At 53.7% G+C, this 19,609-nt stretch overlaps 1 protein-coding gene across 2 annotated transcripts; it reads left to right on the forward strand.

Moving 5' to 3' along the window:
* Positions 1 to 1,518: 1,518 nt before the first annotated feature.
* On the forward strand, positions 1,519 to 4,188 carry LOC123352080. Of its 2 annotated transcripts, none has more exons than XM_044991805.1 (4): positions 1,519 to 1,594; positions 1,727 to 1,824; positions 2,417 to 2,566; positions 3,046 to 4,188. In XM_044991805.1, the coding sequence occupies exons 1-4, from the start codon at positions 1,525 to 1,527 to the stop codon at positions 3,520 to 3,522; spliced, it is 795 nt and encodes a 264-aa protein (XP_044847740.1). In that variant the 5' UTR covers positions 1,519 to 1,524; the 3' UTR covers positions 3,523 to 4,188. The 2 variants fall into 2 exon arrangements, with proteins under 2 accessions (XP_044847740.1, XP_044847741.1); XM_044991806.1 differs by having other exon boundaries at positions 3,211 to 4,188.
* The last annotated feature ends 15,421 nt before the right edge of the window (positions 4,189 to 19,609 follow it).

Here is a 19,609-nt window from a genome sequence, read left to right on the forward strand (position 1 = left end):
CGTGCGGCAGCCCCAGCAGAAGAAGTACAGCCCCCCAGCCTACTGGGAGCAGGGCAGGCAGGGGGTGCACAGAATCCTGGGGTCCAGGTGCTGGACGAGGTGCAGGCAGCACAGGCACTGGAGGGCAGAATGAGGGCGTGTTAGCTACTGAGACCCCACCCACACCCCAGATCCCAGCCTGAGCCAGATCCTGCAGGGGGAATCAGGTCCCCCTCACTTCCCCCAGGACTCACCTGGCGGTAGCTGCCCCTGGCCCCCTCCTGTGCCAGGATTTGGGCCTCCAGCGTGGCCTGGTCCTTGTCCAAGAAGAGCCTGAGTTTGCACAGCTCCAGCCAGAGACAAGGGGTGTCCGGGCAGCATGGGCAGCAGAATGAGGTGACGCCCTGGATGGGAATGAGGGGACCCACATCAGCCACCAATTCTCCCCTGCTGTCCCCGACCTACCCTACCCCCATCCCTCCCCAACTGCCTTCCTCCTTAACTCTCCTGAACTCTCCTCCCCTTCCACTGGCACCCCACAACAACCTCCCCTCCCCATCACTCCCTCAACTGGCCCCAAAATCTGCTCTGAAAATCCAGCCCTCTGACTCCCCTCGACTCCTCCCTCCTGCATCCCCTCCTCATGTCCACCTGCCCATGCTCACAGAGCCCCAGGGGACCCCACCACCACGACCTGGAGGGAGAGAGAGGAAGGGGTGAGACAGGGCCCGATCCTCCTGGGAGCTCAGCTACTCCAGCCATTCCCAAGGGATGACCCCAAAGGGCCTCCCGGGGGCAGGGGGAAGGTCCAGGGTCTCACCTGGGCCCCCCTGGGGGAAGATCACCTGGAACTGCTCAGCAGCGCCCACCACTGCCCCGATGCCATTGCAGGCTGCCGGGATCATCTGTCCTGGGCTGGGAAACACACACACACGGCAGGAATCCACCTGCTTTCCCTTTCTGGCCAGCCCCCGAGCCCTGCCGGTGCCCCTCACTCCCGACCTGCAGCCCCTGCTAGCCCAGCCCCCCTTCTCTGCCAGTGCCCCTCACTCCTGACCTGCAGCCCCTGCTAGCCCAGCCTGGGGGTCCCCAGCAGTTCTGCCAGTGCCCCTCAGTCCGGACCCGCAGCCTCCTGCTAGCCCAGCCCTGCCCCACCCAGCCCCGCAGGTGCATTACATTCCTGGCCCAGAGGCTGAGGAAGGGCAACAGGAGCCGGTTGTGCAGGGCAGCTGCAGCTCTCACCAGCTGTCATTAACTGCTGCCAGCAGCACAGTGTGAGCGCCGCAGTTTGTAACGTAAACCCAGCAGAGCTGGAGGGAGCCCAGGGCTGAGCTAGCAGGGGGCTGCAGATTGGGAGTGAGGGGCACCAGCAGAACTGGCAAGGGGAGCCCAGGGCTGGGCTAGCAGGGGGCTGCAGGTTGGGAGTGAGGGGCACCTGCAGAACTGGGGAGGCTGGGCACTGTAGGAAGCAAAAGTGAAAGGGAAAGCGGGTAGATTCCCACGGGGGGGTTCCCAGCCCAGGACAGATGATCCCGGCAGCCTGCAATGGCGTCGGCACAGTGGCGGGCACTCGCTGAGCAGTTCCAGGTGATCTGCCCCCCTGAGGGGTCCCCAGGTGAGACCCTGGCCCCTCCTCTTCCCCTCCCCCTGTGGAGCCCTTGGGATCACCCATGGGGAAGGGCTGAAGCAGCCGAGCTCCGGGGAGGGGTCGGGCCCTGTCTCACCCTCCCCCCCTTTCTCCCTCCAGGTGCGGGGTCCCCTGGGGTGCTGCGAGGACAGGTGTCCTGTGGGCACTGGGTGAGCGTAGCTGGGCTGCGGGGATGGGTGCGGGCACTGCTGGACCAGGTAACCACCCGCCGGGGCCTGGGCAGGGGGGAGGCACAGGGGGGCTGGATCTTCAGAGGAGATTTTGGGGGTGGTTGAGGGAGTGATGGGGAGGCAGGTTGGGTGGGGGGTGCCAAGGGAGTGGGATTGGCTGCGGAGTGACAGGGGACGGGACTTTGAAGGGGAAGGAGTCAGTTGTGGTGATGGGGAAGGGGAGGGGTTGGGGGTGCCAGGGGGATTGGATGTGGGGTGACAGGGGAGGGGGGTTTAAGGGAGAGGGATCAGTTGAGGTGATGGGAAAGGGCGGGGTTAAGGGGTGCCAGGGGGATTGGATGCAGAGTGACAGGGGAAAGGGAGTGGGTTTTAGCAGGGAGGGGTCATTTGGGGAGATGGGGAAGGGGAGGGGTTAGGAGGTGCTAGGGGGATTGGATGAGGAGTGAGAGGGGAAGGGGACAGGGTTCAAGGGGGAGGGGTCAGTTGGGGTGCTGGGGAAGGGGCGCGGGTTCAAGGGGGAGGACACTTGGGGAGGGATGGGGTGGAGTAGGTGGGTGGCCCAGGGCTGCAGGATAGGGGAGAATTGGTGGCCCATCCAGGTCCCCCCATTCCCATCCAGGGCATCACCTCATTCTGCTGCCCCTGCTGCCCGGACACCCCTTGGCTCTGGCAGGAGCTCTGCAAACTCGGGCTCTTCTCAGATGAGGACCAGGCCACGCTGGAGGCCCAAATCTTGGCGCAGGAGGGGGCCAGGGGCAGCTACCGCCAGGTGAGTCCTGGGGGAGGCATGGGGGATCCCAGCCCCCCACCCCAGATGAGTGGGTCTCAGTAGCTAACGATGAATAGATGGATGTGTGTGTCTGGGGCAGGATGGATAGGTGAGTGTATCTGGGGCTGGATGGGTGTGTATGGAGGGCTGTGTATGGGGATGAATGGATGGGTGCGTAGATAGCTAGAGGGGATAGATGAAGATAGATAGAGGGGGTGGATGGAGATAGATTAGACTGAGGGAGCGGATGGGGATCGATAGGGAGAGGGCGGGGGGAGAGAGAGATACTATATTAAAACCTAAGGAAATTCCCAGCCAATAACCTTGTGAAACTGGCTACAATTGTTAAGTCCCCATTTATGGTGTTTTGCGGGGGAAGGGAGGGACATCGCCAACAGGCTGGGCTGGGAGCCCAAGAACTGGAGCACTGAGAGCTCAGAGCACAGAGGTGCCTAACTCCCCGCCATGACTTCCCCCAGTGCCCACGCAGCCAGCACCTTATCCAGCGTCTGGACCCCGGTACCTTGCGCACCCCCTGCCTGCCCTGCTCCCAGCGGGCCGGGGAGCTGTACTGCTTCTGTTGGGGCTGCCGCACGGACTGGAAGGACCCCTTGCCTCAGGGAAAATCCTGCTCCAATCCCCAGTGCCCCCTACAGGCTGCACTTTACGACACCCTGGAGATCCAGGCCCCGGGATCATCTGTCCACGGCTGCCCCTCACTGCGCGCCTGTCCTGAGTGCCACACCCTGGTGAGCCACACTGGGCTAGGCTGCCCCCTGGTGGAGTGCCCCGAGTGCTGGACAGAGTTCTGCTACCGCTGCCTGAGAGACCATCTCGGGGAGGATGCTGACGAGACAGAGTGGGAGCATGACGAGGATGAAGGCCTGGATTACAATAATTACTCGGAGGCCAGCTGCAGTATCGCCGGGAGACAGGAGCTGAACAGGTCCCCCTAGCCCAAGGGAGACCCCAGACTCAACCCCTGCTGTGACCCCTGAGAACTCCCCTCCTGCCTCCCCAAAGCCAGATCCCACCCCATCACACTCAGCCCTGCTCCCAGGTTTGGGGACCTCCCGGGGCCCGACCCCCACTCCTTGCTCACAGGATGCTGGGGGTAGTGCACTGGCTCCTGGGCATCGAGGTGCAGGGAGGAGTAATGCCTCTGCCAGAGACAGGGGTGCAGGCATCTGTGACGAAGTGGGAAATTTCCCTTGTTATGTTGTGAGTCTTACGTGAGTTTTACTGTTTTGCATGAATACTGTGTGTGCCTCAGTTTCTCTGTGTGCTGCACTGATACCTTGGTGGTGGGAATAGGGGTGTGTGACTTTGGCTGAGACCTCTGGGGCAGGTGAAGCTGCTCCAGCCTGCACAGATGCTATGACCCGTGCCCTTCGTAACCTGAGACCCAGGAGGGGAGTGCAACCAGGTGATGAGACAATGACTGCCCGAAGCGAGACAAAGAGGAGGAGGAGAAGCAAGCTGGGTAGTCTGAAGAGGGGGAGTCCAGGCCATCTGGCCCAGAACTCCCCAAGATGGACTTTGCTGAAAGTCACTGATTTCTGTGCTAACAAGTTGTGTTCTACGCTGTGTTCCTGTCGACTAATAAACCTTCTGTTTCACCAGCTGGCTGAGAGTCACTGCTGGCTGCAGGAGTTGGGATGCAGGGCCCTGTGGCTTCCCCAGGAGCCCTGCCCGGGCGGACTCGCTGTGGGAAGCGCACAGTGGGCAGGGGATGCTGAATGCTCCGAGGTCAGACCCAGGAAGGTCGAAGCTGTGTGAGCTTCTTGCCCTGGAGACAGTCTGCTCAGAGAGGGTGGCTCCCCCAGAGTCTTGACTGGCTTCATAGGGAGTAGTTCCAGAGCATCGCCCCGGTGGCTCCGTGACAGGGCTATTGCCCCATCTCTTGGGTATTGGGGTGTAGAGAGAACTGACACCTCTCCTAGCTATTGGGGTGCAGGGGCCATTGCCCCATCTCCTGGGTATTGGGGTGCAGAGAAGACTGACACCTCCCCCAGATACTGGAGTGCAGAGGACATTTCCTCCTCTATAGCCTATTGGAATGCAGTGGGCACTGCCACTTCACCTGGCTGCTGGGGGATAGGACTAGTGGGCCTGTCCCAAGTGCCACACCCTGGTGAGCCACACTGGGCTAGGCTGCCCCCTGGTGGAGTGCCCGGAGTGCTGGATGGAGTTCTGCTACCGCTGCCTGAGGGACCATCTCTGGGAGAACGCTGCCGAAACAGAGTGGGAGCATAATCCTCCACTAGGCCACTAAGGGAGATAAGCCCCCCAGCATCACTGCTCCCCTGTCCTCTAGGCAGGGGTGGGAGTTTTATGGGCCTGTGGTGCCCGTGCTCCAGTAAATTCAGGGCCCTGTGGGTCCAGATCCAGCAATGCTCAGGGCTTGGTCTCTCCCCCGGCCCCGCCTGCCACCCCCATGTGCCTCCCTCCTCCCTGCCTCACCTGCGCCCTGGGCAGAAGGCAGCTGCCACCTGCAGCTGGGCATTGCACTCCCTTGCTGCCCGCCCATGGCAGACTGACTGCTACGCCTGTGGAGGGCGGAGGGGTGGAGGCACAGCGGCATCCCCTCCCCACCCCAGCAGACGACTCTGAGGGGACTTATCCTGTCTGGACCTGCTGAGCAGCAGCCTGGGGCTTGGGTGAGTGTCATGCCGCCCCTGAAGTGCTGACGCTGCACCTCCATGTTGTAGTGGTGAAGGATGGCTCCTTTCATCTTGCTGCCGTCACTGGCCTCGCTGGTATCCCCCAGTTGCTGCCGCTCAGTCACCGTCTGTGGCAGCACCAGCCAACTTGGGAACTCCCCGGCCCACCCAGCACTGCCCTGCTGCAGGGCCTTTCTCTGCTTGATCCACTTTGTCCCCCAGGTCAGGATGGGTAGCTGGATCTTGTGGATGCCCTGCTGCCAACTCCAGCTGCTCCCTCTGCTGTTCCCGCACCCCCTTCTAGCCCCGTTTGAGTCTGGAACCTGCTGCTTAGACTGATCATCCTTCTCCAGCTGTGCCATGATGAGCCTCTCAATCCTCCACCTTCTCTCCACGCAGGTCTGCGATGGTTCTACGTCATTTCTTCATTATTCCCTCTAGTAGGCCCCTTATGGCAAGATGCCTCTGGTGCCTTCTGCAACCAACTGTCTGCTGGGTGCATTTGGTAACCATTCCACCGCTGCCATCACCTGCCGCAGATCCACAGGCAGGTGAGAAATGAGGTGAGGAACCAGGGCCTTTTAAATACTCAAGAGCTTGCTACAAAAAGGGAGCCAGCCTTTTCAGCTCCCCGGTGATGGGGCCTTTCTGGGACCCCTGGCCGGGGAAAGCATGACAGAGCATCTCGTCCCCAGGGGCTAAGCTCCAGGGACGGTGCTGCCATGTGACTTTGGGGAGCTCCAATCCATTGAGCCCCAGACAGCTGGGAGCAATGCTTGCTTCTCCCAGCTAGCTCTGAGGGGGCTAGAGCAGAGGTCTTCATGGCACTGTAGTGAGCACAGAACTGCGAGCTCCTGGCCTGGCCCCCTGTGTTCCCAGACATGGCCCCCGGGGCAGCCAGGAACCTACCACACAGGGTGAAGCCATGGAGCAGAGCAAGGAAGGGAGATTGGTCAGCTTGGCTCGAGCACGTGGACGAAGGCCATCTGACTTCCAAGGGACTGCTCCAAGCCCAGGGTAGTAAGACTTAAAAGACAGAGGATTCCCCTCTAGGCAAAACTTTAAAGTTACAAAAAACAACAACCCAGGAATAAACCTCCCTTTTAGCATAGGGAAAATTCACAAGCTAAAACAAAAGATAATCTAATGCATTTCCTTGCTATTACTTACTATTCCTGTAATATTAGATGCATCATTTCAGTAGGAGCTGGATTACTTGCTTGATCTTTTTTTTTTTTTTTTTTTTTTTTTTCTTTGAGAGAACAGCACCACGGAGCTCAAAGCAAAAACCTTCCCCCACAGATTTGAAAGTATCATCTCCCCTTCTTGGTCCTTTTGGTCAGGTGCCAACTGGTTATTTGAGCTTCATAACCCTTTACAGGTAAAGGAGGATTTTATGCTACCCTGAGCTGTATGTTCATGACAGGGCCTTTCTCTGCTTGATCTACTTTGTTCCCCAGGTCAGGGCTGACTCCATCCAGCCTCTCCACCTTTGTGGTGCCTGGCACCTCCCACCTTAGCACAGCTTGGGAGTGGAGCCCAGAGGTGGCAGCTCCTCCCTGCTGGGTGGCCATCTCCAGCCTTGGGGAACTAGCTTTGGTACCAGCCTCCAACCCATGCTCCAGATGTGCCCCCTCTGTATGTAACTCCCCAGCCTAGGGCCAAGGACCAGCTCTGTGCACTTCAGTCTCCAGGCCCTAGGGCAGCCCCTTGGTGCCCCTTGCCCATCGCCTGCCCCTCTGGGGGGATGGGGAGAAGGCCAGTGTGGGGCGCTGCAGAGACAGAGGGTTCTCTGGTGGCGGGGGCACAGCTATGGTGAGAAAAGAGACACCTACACCCTGGGAAGGGAAGGTGACCCCTGCTTTATAGGAGCTGCCTCCCCCAGGGAGGGAAAGGAGCTTCTGCTCTATAAGGGCTGACCCCCACCCCCCACCCCATGATGGGATCCCTGGGGTAGAAGCTGGAAGTGGGGTGCCACTCTGCCCCCTTCACTCTCCAGCCTGGGCTGTCTCTCAGGATGCTTTGCTAGTGACAGGCAGCAACCCCTCCGGGTGCTATTATCACTCAGCACCACAGCAGGTGGAGCCCTACACCCAGCTAGGTTGCATGAAGGCACCCAAAGCCTCTCATGAATCACACAGTGAAAGGCATCAGCCAATTCCCCCTGGCTCCCTGGCCTTGCACCCCGGAGCTGTACTGTCCTGCCCCGGGCAGAGCCTGACCAGTGTAAGTTTATTATCCAGTCCGCCCCTCCCTCAATGCGGAGAGGATACGCAGCAGCTTTTGTCGCTGAGCGGAGGTTTCCCAAGCACTTCAAGCAAAACACTCTGTTTTAGGTAAAATATAAAACAGGATTATTAGCTACAGAAAGATTGATTTTGAAGTGATTATAAGTGGCAGGCACAAGGACAGCTGGTTTCCAATAAAAATAAAAAAGCGCACAACCTACATTTTAACCCTTATTACAGTAGGCAGGATTTAGATGCAGCAGTGTTTTCACCCCACTGGATGTTACAGTCCTTAATACACAGACTTCTCCCTGAAGCCTGGACCAGTCTTCTCAGATGATCTTTGTCTTCTCAGTGTCCCAGTTGTTTCCAGCATAAGTGGGGGAGGAGACCAAGGCATGCCGCCACTGTTACCTATTTTATATCCTTAGCTTTAGCCATGTGCCTAGAAGACGCTTGCCCAGACATGGCCTGGTGGGCTTCACTGAGTCATTGGATTGAGCACTCCCCCTGGTGTGGTCTTGTGGGGTTGAGGAGTCCCCATTGTGTGGTGCTTGCTCAACTGCCATTGAATTATAAATCCCTTGATTACAACTCCCCTGCTGATTAATGGTCTTGGAGCACCATCCTGGGAGTAGTTTACCTTCTTTGTGTGTCCCTAACAAACTTACAGCATCTCTCAGGAACAACCATATAGCACAATCTCATAACTTGATACATACTAATGATATACACATTTGGACAGAACAATGGGTTTCAGCAGCTAGCTTATAGGGTATGCTTTGTGTGAAACATATAATCATATGACAATGGTGAATATGGGGGTTCCAGGGTGCTGCTTTGAGGCACAGAGTGCCCCAGGAGAGGAAGGGCCTTTCACTCAATAGGGACATCTGGGTGAGGTCCCCTTGTCTCCCTCCCCTTCCCCAGTCACTGCTGCCCACAGAACAGGGCTCCAGGAGGACCCACCCACCCACTGCCAGGGCCACACCTGGGGAGATTTGGGAAGTGCCCCCTCCCCGTGGCACCTGTTGCAGACTCCAATAGACTCCAACAGGAGAGCCCCTTTGCACAAAGTCCAGGGAGCATTAGCTGACTAGTGGGATGCTAGTATCTTTTCAGTCAACTTTTTAACCTGAGCAGGATTTCTCAAATCCAGATGCTCACCTATTCTTAACCAGCCGACAATTTATTAATGCACCCAGAACCACATTAATACATAATAAGCAGTTCAACCTTAAATGTAGGCACAATTGCCTGGATGTGCTATACACACAATACAGTCCCACAAGCAGTGCTCCCAGAGTAGAGTTGCGGTTCAGCAGTTATACCAGGGAACAATGCGAGTTTACTTACAATCATTAATTCTCAGTTCTTTAGTATCTCCCACATTGCTCACACTGCCCAGGTGCACTTTCCTGAGGTGCTTTGAAGAGGTTGGTTACTTCTCTTTGACTACATTGGTCCAAAGGGGACAGGGTTAGAATATTAAAAGCTTAAAACAATTCATTTCAACCTCTCTGAAGTGAATTTGCTTGGACTTATAAAGGAGTTAAAATCTAACATATGGCTATCATAGACAATTAGGGTTGGAAGAGCGCTCAGGAGGTATCTAGTCCAACCCCCTGCTCAAAGTAGGACCAACCCCAACTAAATCATCCCAGCCAGGGCTTTGTCAAGCTGGGCCTTAAAAACCTCTAAGGAAGGAGATTCCACCTCCTCCCTAGGGAACCCATTCCAGTGCTTCACCACCCTCCTAGTGAAACAGTGTTTCCTAATATCCAACCTAGACCTCCCCCACTGCTACTTGAGACCATTGTTCCTTGTTCTGTCATCTGCCACCACTGAGAATAGCTGACCTCCATCCTCTTTGGAACCCCCTTCAGGTAGTTGAAGGCTGCTATCAAATCCCCCCTTTTCTCTCCTAAATAAACCCAGTTGCCTCAGCCACTCTTTGTAAGTCATGTGCCCCAGCCCCCCTAATCATTTTTGTTGCCCTCTGCTGGACTCTCTCCAATTTGTCCACATCCTTCTTGTAGTGGGGGGCCCAAAACTGGATGCAATATTCCAGATGGGGGGAGGGATAGCTCAGGGGTTTGAGCATTGGCCTGCTAAACCCAGGGTTGTGAGTTCAATCCTTGAGGAGGCCACTTAAGGGTTTGGGGAAAAAAATTGGTCCTGCTAGTGAAGGCAGGGGGCTGAATTCAAAGACCTTTCAAGGTCTCTTCCAGTTCTAGGAGATGGGTATATCTCCAGTTATTACTTTTATTATGTGGCCTCACCAGTGCTGAATAGAGGGGAATAATCACTGCCCTCCATTTAGGCAAGAGTTAAACATTCAGTTAGCAGCTGAGACAAACCGACGTGACTAATGTAGCCCTTCTGCCCATCAGAGTTGACAGCAACAAGGGCCTGGTTCAGTATCTAGGGGTTCCGTTTCAATAACGCAAATGCAAAACCAGCTCGAGCCCCCACCCAGTGACCTGGGACAATTACATACCACCCCCCTGGGTGCCTCTAAGAGGCAATACTTCCCCTCTCGCAAGCACGGAGTCTGAGTGTAGCAAGATCCTTTTAATAAAGGAGGAAAACATTGTGGCATTATGTTGGGGAAACACCAAAAACAGGATTCATAACACAAACCATGAGCAAAAGCCTTACCCCCAAGTAAGTTTGGCAGTGTCCTTAAGTCCAGCAACCCCACAGTCACCCCCACTCACAGTTTCTGTCTTTGGTCAGTGCAGCCCCCAGAGTTCAGAAGTTCACCTGCAGAGTTTACCTCCCAGACTGGGTGGAAGTGGGGGGAGGTCTGGAGGACAGCTTACATGCTCCACTGCTCAGGTCAACGGTCAATTGCCATACCTCTCAGCAGGGTTCTGCTACAGTTTTCACCGCCAGCTGCTCCTCTCTGCTAGCCATCCTGCTAGCCGCTCACCAATATGTCTTCAGCCCCCCACTTAACACAGCTCTCAGTAACTTTAGCTCTTTAGTGAGGTCAGCTGTTAGTAGGGGAGGCCCAGGGCTGGCACACTCAGAACCACTTGCCCAAAGTAGGTCTACTGCTTAGACCTAGGAATCAGTGGTTTCAACTCTGCAGCATGTAACAAGACTCCTAATGGAGTCAAAATTAGCTCTGTCATTACATAGTAGTGAGAGGAGGGCATCAAAGTACAGTTTGGGGCCCTCCAAGGGGGCCTACACTACCAGATACCAGGCCTCTCTCAGTTCACTGGGCTCTGGAACCCATGTCCCTTGCCGAGCGAGTGTTACTTAGTTGAGGGCGAGTCCCTCTCATAAAATGCCCAGTACAGTTCTACTGTCCTTGATTCCATAATCAGGATAACAACCCTTCATTACTCTTGCTCCAATAACAAAGGGACTAGGGCTCCCACAGCAGCCAAAGTGACCATTTGGGCAAGCCGTCCCTCCATGGGAGTGCCCATGCAACCAAGATCAGCCCCTGAAGTCCTTTTCCACAGCTCACCACCAGATGTCAGGGTAGAGCTCATTCTGACCCCTTACACTAACAAGCAGAAATACCAGAGGCCCAAGGACAGTGGCAGCTGTAAACACTGGATAGACTTGCATGGTCAGATGTTCGCCCAGTAACTCGACCTCTCGGTAAGAAAGAACAGTACAAACCCCTGCCACAGCTCTCTGGATATCTGTGAACACTCACCCCACTCCACCCCTTCACCTTAAGGTGGTCATAGATAATTGATATAATCAAAATAGTTTTATGCGTATGTTCTGCTACTGTCATTATCATGGTCTCTCGCTCTCTGAAACAATGTTTGTCTCTGTAAGTACAAGATAAATACAAATTAAATGATAAGAAAAATGTATTTAATTGGTCACTGTAGGACTATACTTTTGAAGCTGTTTATCAGTTTTCCTGGTACAGTGAATAAACCACTTCAGTATTGTTTGTGCCTGCCTGATTCTTGGGGAAAAGAATCTCCTTGCTTCACACCTTGATCTGCTGGCAATGCTCCTACTAATGCAACCCAATATGCCATTAGCCTTCTGGCAACAAGGGCGCACAGTTGACTAATATCCAGCTTCTCGTCCACTCTAATCCCCAGGTCCTTTACTGCAGAACTGCCTGCCGCTTAGCCAGTCGATCCCCAGCCTGTAGCAGTGCATGGGATTCTTTCATCCTAAGTGCACTTGCCCTTGTTGAACCTCATCAGATTTCTTTTGGCCCAATCCTCCAATTTGCCTAGGTCAATCTGGACCCTATCCCTACCCTCCAGCGTATCTACCTCTCCCCCCAGCTTCGTGTCATCCACGAACTTACTGAGGGTGCAATCCATCCCATCATCCAGATCATTGATAAAGATGTTGAACAAAACCAGCCCCAGGACCGACCTGTGGGGCACTCTGCTGTCAACTAGACATCAAGCCGTTGATCACTACCTGTTCAGCCAGACAATCTAGCCAGCTTTCTAGCCACCTGATAGGCCATTCATCCAATCCATACTTCTTTAACTTGCTGGCAAGAATACTGTGGGAGACCGTATCAAAAGCTTTGCTAAAGTCAAGGTATATCATATCCACCGCTTCCTCCATATCCACAGAGCCAGTTATTTCATCATAGAAGGCAATCAGGTTGGTCAAGCATGCTTTCCCTTGGTGAATTCATGTTGTCTGTTCCTGATCACCTTCCTCTCCTACAAGTGCTGCAGAATGGATTCCTTGAGGACCTGCTCCATGATTTTTCCAGGGACTGAGGTGTAGTTCCCTGAATTATTCTTCTTCCCTTTTTAAAAGATGGGCACTATATTTGCCTTTTTCCAATCGTCCAGGACCTCCCCCAATTGCCATGAGTTTTCAAAGATAATGTCCAATGACTCTGCAATCACATCAGCCAATTCTTTCAGCGCCCTCGGATGCATTGCATATTGCCCCATGGACTTGTACATGTCCAGCTTTTCTAAATAGTCCTTAACCTGTTCTTTCACCACTGAAGGCTGCTCACCTCCTCCCCATACTGTGTTGCCAGTGCAGCGGTCTGGGAGTTGACCTTTTCTGAGAAGACCAAGGCAAAAAAAGCGCTGAGTACTTCAGCTTTTTCCAAACCATCTGTCACTAGGTTGCCTCCCCCATTCAGTAAGGGTCTCACACTTTCCCTGACCACCTTCTTGTTGCTAACATACCTGTAGAAACCCTTCATGTTACCCTTCACATCCCTTGCTAGCTGCAACTCCAATTTTACATTGGCCTTCCTGATGACACCCCTGTAGGCTCGAGCGATATTTTTATACTTCTCTCTAGTGAGGTCTCACTAGGGAGCATTGACTCAGCAAAATAAGTCATAAGTATTGATATTAAGAACAGAAGGGGAAATATAATCTTTGAGATGGAATCTCCACTTTTCCACTTGGCACGGAGATTGGGGAGAGTCCTTGCCACACAGCTGCTTCAGGAGTCGCTCACATTTAGGATTCTGCTGCTTCTTGTGTTGGGCTTAGTCAACTCTCCTAAGCACCTGGTGACCTCAGTTTACATGTCCTGGTTTCAGGGCTCATTGGAGGGGGGCCACTCTCTGGGTACGTCTACACTACGGGATTATTCCGAATTTACATAAACCGGTTTAACAAAACAGATTGTATAAAATCGAGTGTGCGCGGCCACACTAAACACATTAAATCGGTGGTATGCGTCCACGGTCCGAGGCTAGCATCGATTTCTGGAGCATTGCACTGTGGGTAGCTATGCCGTAGCTATCCCATAGTTCCCGCAGCCTCCCCCGCCCCTTGGAATTTCCGGGTTGAGATCCCAGTGCCTGATGCGGCAAAATCATTGTCGCAGGTGGTTCTGGGTAAATGTCGTCAGTCACTCCTTCCGCTGGGAAAGCAACGGCAGACAAGCATTTCGTGCCTTTTTTCCCTGGATTGCCCTGGCAGATGCCATAGCATGGCAATCATGGAGCCTGTTTAGCCTTTTGTGACTGTCACCGTATGTGTACTAGATGCCACTCACAGAGGCGATTCAGCAGCGCTACACAGCAGCATGCTTTTGCTTTTGCATGATAGCAGAGATGGTTACCAGCCATATTGTACCATCTACCATACCATAAATTGGTAATAAGATGATCGTGGCTACCAGTCCTTTTGCACTGCTCCATCTGTTGCTGTCATAAGTGCCCCTGGCTGCTCTTAGCCAGGGGTGCAAAAGCCAAAATTGGGAATGACTCCCTGAGTCAATCTCTCCTTTTTGGTATCTAAAAATAGAATCAGTCCTGCCTAGAATATGGGCAAGTGTACTAGAGAACCACTGTATCATAGAACGAGAGAGCACAGCTGCTCTGTGTCAGATCCTGCAGAAATTATGAGCTGTATGCTATTCACAGGGGGTGCTCCTGCAACAACCCCACCTGTTGATTCCGTTCTTCCCTCAGCCTTCCTGGGCTACTGTAGCATTGTCCCCCCACTTGTGTGATGAAGTAATAAAGAATGCAGGAATAAGACACAGTGACTTGTTAGTGAGATATGAGTGGAAGGCAGCCTCCAGCTGCTATGATAGTCCAGACAGGACATTAAGGAGTGTGTAGGAGAGGAACCCAGCATCCCTCTGCTAGTCCAGGGGCAATTGAAACTTTTCTTTACACATGAAGGGTGGGGGCTGATGGAGCTCAGCCCCCTGTTGCTATGATGACGATGGTTATCAGCCATACTATACCATCTACCAGGAAAAATTAGGGCCAGGCACCCTTGATTGACCTTACTGATGCTAGTCAGCATGGTTACCAGTCCTTTTGCACTGCCCCATGTGCCAATAGCCTGATGATGAGGACGGATACCAGTTGTTTTGTACCATCAGCCATCCATAGCGTGGGGGGAGCAAGGATGTTGGTGTTGAGTGCTGCACCATCGCGTCTATCTGCAGCATTCAGTAAAGATAGGGTGACATGTAAAAGAGTCAAGAGAGGATTGTTTTCCCTTTCACTTCTGGGGGTGGGTGGGGGTGTGCGTAAATTGCCTAGCTATGCCCTGACCCACCGCGGACACTGTTTTTGACCCTAGAAGCATTTGGAGCTCAGCCAAGAATGCAAATGCTTTTCAGAGACTGCAGGAACTGTGGGATAGCTTGAGTCCTCCAGTCCATGAGCGTCCATTTGATTCTTTGGCTTTCCGTTACGCTTGTCACGCAGCAGTGCGCTGAGTCCCTGCTATGGCATCTGTCTGGAGATATTTAAAAAATGATTTTGAGCGCTGATAGAACAGATTTGCCTGCCCTTACAGCGATCACGTACGCATGGTCCATGCGGGAGCTCTTTCTTTATTTTGATTTTTAACTGCATCACCACCCGTGCTGATCGGAGCTCCACGCTGGGCAAACAGGAAATATTCAAAAGTTCGCGGGGCTTTTCCTGTCTACCTGGCCACTGCATCTGAGTTCAGATTGCTGTCCAGAGCGGTCAGTGGTGCACTGTGGGATACCGCCCGGAGGCCAATACCGTCGATCTGCGGCCACACTAACCCCAATCCGATATGGTAATACCGATATTAGCGCTACTCCTCTCGTTAGGGAGGAGTACAGAAACCGGTTTAAAGAGCCCTTTATACCGATATAAAGGGCCTCTTAGTGTGGACGGGTGTGGCGTGAAATCGGTTTTACGCTCCTAAAACCGGTTTAAACGCGTAGTGTAGACCAGGCTTCTGATTCCCATTGGACACGTGCCAAGGGAGTGCTTAGGTTTTAGCTCTTTCATTTCTTTGTCGTTTCCATTGGTATCCAGTAGATGGCGCTGGTGTATAACAGATGTCTTCAATCCTTTTCTTATCGGGGGGGCATTTTAAGTTTGATTCATTTCCAGGATTGTATTTCATTACTTGTCCCTGCCATCATTTGGGATCCTCCTTCTAAGGGTACGTCCATACTACCCGCCCGGATCGGCGGGTAGCAATCGACTTCTCGGAGTTCGATATATCGCGTCTCATCTAGACGCGATATATTGAACTCCGAACGTGCTTCCGTCGACTCCGGAACTCCACCACCGCGAACGGCGGTGGCGGAGTCGACGGGGGAGCCGCGGACGTCGATCCCGCGCCGTGAGGACGGCTATTCGCGTAACTGAAGTTGCGTACCTTAGTTCGACCCCCCCCCAGTGTAGACCAGGCCTAAGTAATTTTTCTTAATATCCCAAAGTTCTACCCTGGTTGATATCTTTCAACATTTCCCAGACAAAGCCTATCAGAGCCGTAGGGCGAATCGGGGCAACTGCTCTGGGCCCTGTCCTGATGGGTGGTGGGTGAACCCTCATTTTGGGAAGACAAGCCTGCCGGCCCTGCCCCTTCTGCCCAAGGCTCTGCCCCCCCACACCGGAGCTCCAAATGCCCCTCCCACCCTGTAAAAGGAGAAGCCCTGACTCTGAGGGGGCCCCACAACCGGATGAGCCCTGGCCCACCCACTCCAGCCACATCGGGCTGATCCTTTGTCACCGGCCCCCCCGACCCACCCCACCCCATCCAAGCACCAGGCTGAGCTGCTGGCCTCCCCACCCCTGAGCCCCCCTCCCCCTGCCAGAGTCGGGCCAAGTCACCGGCCTCCCTGAGCGCCAGGCAAGGCCGAGCCGCTGGCCTTCCCTAGCACTGGGCCAGCCCCAGCGGCAAGCTGGGCTGGGCTGGGCCGAGCCATCAGCCTCCCCCAGCACCATGCCGAGCCACTGTGCCCTGAGTGCCTGCCGGGCTGAGTCAGGCAGAGTCGAGCCAGGCCGAGCCGCCATCCCCCTAGCACCACCTCCTTCTGCCCGTGAAGGCCACATTCCCCGCACTGAGCTGCCAGCCCCAGCAACCAGCCGAGCCTGCTCCGTCCACTGGTTGTCGGTTCTCCACGTCCCTCCTCACTCCCCCGTCCCAAGGAGGAGGAATGCAGCGAGTAGTGGGGATGGGAGGTGGTGTGGAGTGGAGGAGGTGGTGGGGGTCTCAGGGAAGGGCTGGGGCCACCGCAGCCCAGGTGTCTGGCAGTGGGTCGGCGGCAGCACCATGGAAGGCCAGTGCGATTGGCCAGCGCGGTTGATCCCAGAAGAGACAAATCCGTCACTTCTGCCCCGGGCCCCACATCCCCCTAGGGATGGCCCTGTTGCCTATTATTCTCAAGTGCAACAGTTATTTACAATTAAAACCTCCCCTACTTTGTTTCGATTTTAAGTCGAATTTATCAGTGTTACCTTGATTTAACCCTGGACCCGTCCACACGACAAAGCCCTTTTTTTCGATTTAAAGGGCTCTTTAAATTGATTTCTTTACTCCACCTCCAACGAGGGGATTAGCGCTGAAATTGGCCTTGCCAGGTCGAATTTGGGGTAGTGTGGACTCAATTGGACAGTATTGGCCTCCGGGAACTATCCCAGAGTGCTCCATTGTGACCGCTCTGGACAGCACTCTCAACTCAGATGCACTGGCCAGGTAAATAGGAAAAGCCCTGCGAACTTTTGAATTTCATTTCCTGTTTGGCCAGCGTGGCGAGCTGATCAGCACAGGTGACCATGCAGAGCTCATCAGCAGAGGTGACCATGGAGTCCCAGAATCACAAAAGAGCTCCAGCATGGACCATACAGGAGGAACTGGATCTGATCGCTGTATGGGGAGACAAATCCGTGCTAGCTGAACTCCGTTCCAGTAAAGGAAATGCCAAAACATTTGAAAAAGTCTCCAAGGGCATGAAGGACAGAGGCTATAACAGGGACCCGCAGCAGTGCCACGTGAAAATTAAGGACCTAAGGCAAGCCTACCAAAAAAACAGAGAGGCAAACAGCCGCTCCGGTCAGAGCCCCAAATATGCCGCTTCTATAATTAGCTGCATGCCATTCTAGAGGGTGCAGCCACCAGTACCCCAACCCTGTGCTTTGACTCCATCAATGGAGTAGGATGCAACACGGAAGCAGGTTTTGGGGACGAGAAAGATGAGGAGGAGGAGGTTGAAGATAGCTCACAGCAAGTAAGCGAAGAAACTGGTTTCCCCAACAGCCAGGATCTATTTCTCGCCCTGGACCTGAAGCCAGTAACCCCTGAACCCACCCAAGGCTCCCTCCCAGACCCGCCAGGCAGAGAAGGGACCTCTGGTGAGTGTACCTTTGTAAATATTAGACATGGTTTAAAAGCAAGCATGTTTAATCATTAATTTGCCCTGGCATTCGCGGCCAGTACAGCTACTGGAAAAGTCTGTTAACGTGTCTGGGGATGGAGTGGAAATCCTCCAGGGACATCTCCATAAAGCTCTCCTGGATGTACTCTCAAAGCCTTTGCAAAAGGTTTCTGGGGAGGGCAGTGTTATGTCCTAGGGGCAGCCGGTGTAGGAAGCAATCACTTGAGGCCAGAGAGCAGACAGCTAACCAAAACCTCCATTTTATTTACAGAAACAGAGAGCTCACTCAGCCGATTGAAACCGGCTGAGCTATCCCTTAATAGTCTAACTCAGTTGCCATAGTAACAAAACCCATGACAACCAAATACACAACATATTCTCCCCCCCCTAATAAGAACATCCCCTAAATAAAACACACACTAAACTAGAGAAGGAGGGTAGACTGCCTCCATTCCCGGCTAAACCCTGGGGATTATTTTGCCCCATAACCGTGGGTTCGCCCTAACTAAAGATCCAGCCGATGAGGAGGCCTTCTGTCTCTAGGTGGATTACGGCGAACTTCTGGTGTTGTTGCACCCGAAAGTACTAGGGGCTCAGGGTCCGCAGCACGAATAGGTGAGGAGGTGGTATCAGCTCGTGCTGGGCAAAGGGGTATCTCAGCTGCCGGCAGTAATGGAGGAGAACAGTCAGGAACAGGTGACTCATGATTCGGTGTCTCACCAGGAGGGGTGAAGTCAGACCCCTCAACTGCAGATGGGTCCTGAAGACTGGCATGACCTGGCAACAGCTGATCTACATGTCGCCGCCAGGTAAGATTCTCTGCAGTCCGGACTGTATAGGAAACAGGTCCTGTTTGAGTGATGACTGTGGCCGGGACCCATTTAGCTCTGGAAGTATAATTCCGAGCCAAAACTGGCTGCCCTGGGCTAAAGGTTCGGTCTTTTGCTCTGGGTGCCCGTCTGATTACTTGATATTGCTGCTGATGTTGCACAGTTTGTCTGGGTTCAGAAGGTTTCAGCAGATCAAAGCAAGTGCGCAGCTGTCGTCCCATCATTAGAAAGGCTGGGGAAGCCTGGGTTGTAGCATGAGGTGTGTTTCTATAGGAAAGTAAGAAGGTATCCAGACGCTTTTGAATGGAGTGTTGTCCCTTTGCTGATTTCAAAGCGTTTTTCATTGTCTGCACAAATCTTTCAGCTAATCCGTTGGTGGACGGATGATATGGTGCTGACGTGATGTGGTGTATCCCATTTGCCTTCATAAAATTTTGAAACTCCTGAGAGACGAACTGCGGTCCGTTGTCGCTCACAAGTTGTTCTGGCAGACCAAAACGACTAAAGAGTCCTCGTAGTTTTTGGATAGTACTCTCTGCAGTAGTGGACTGCATTATAGAGACTTCTGGCCAATGGGCATCTACTGCCACCAAGAACATGCTTCCTTCAAGGGGGCCAGCAAAGTCAACGTGAATACGTTGCCACGGGTTTTCAGGCCAGTCCCATGGGTGTAGGGGTGCCCACTGGGGTGCATTTCTTACACTCTGACATGACATACAAGCTTTTGCCTTCTATTCAATAGCACTGTCCAATCTAGGCCACCAAAAATAGCTTCGTGCAATTTCCTTCATGCGCACTATTCCACAGTGACCGGAATGTAGCTGTTCTAACATCTGTGATCTCAGGGGTGGTGGAATAATGACACGCCTCCCCCACAACAAACAACCAGATTGGACCGATAACTCCGTCCGCCTGGACATGTAGGGAACAAGGTCGGGTGAGACCGGAGAGGTTTGTCGAGATTTTCCATGCATCACCAGGTCCATAACTTGGGACAATACTGGGTCAACGCGGGTTGCCTTCTTTATCTGAGTAGCAGTGTGGCTAACTGTGAGATGAACTTTCCATAATAGTTCAGTAGTCCTAGAAATGAGCGTAGCTGGCTTACATTTCGAGGTGGGGGAGCCTCCACAATAGCTTTAACTTTTGCAGGGGCCTTATGAAGACCTGCAGAATCGATGATGTGTCCCAAATATTCAACAGAGGGCTTGAAGAATTCACACTTGTCTT

The sequence above is a fragment of the Mauremys mutica genome, chromosome 17 (genome assembly GCF_020497125.1).
Source record: "Mauremys mutica isolate MM-2020 ecotype Southern chromosome 17, ASM2049712v1, whole genome shotgun sequence".
NCBI lineage: Eukaryota > Metazoa > Chordata > Testudines > Geoemydidae > Mauremys > Mauremys mutica.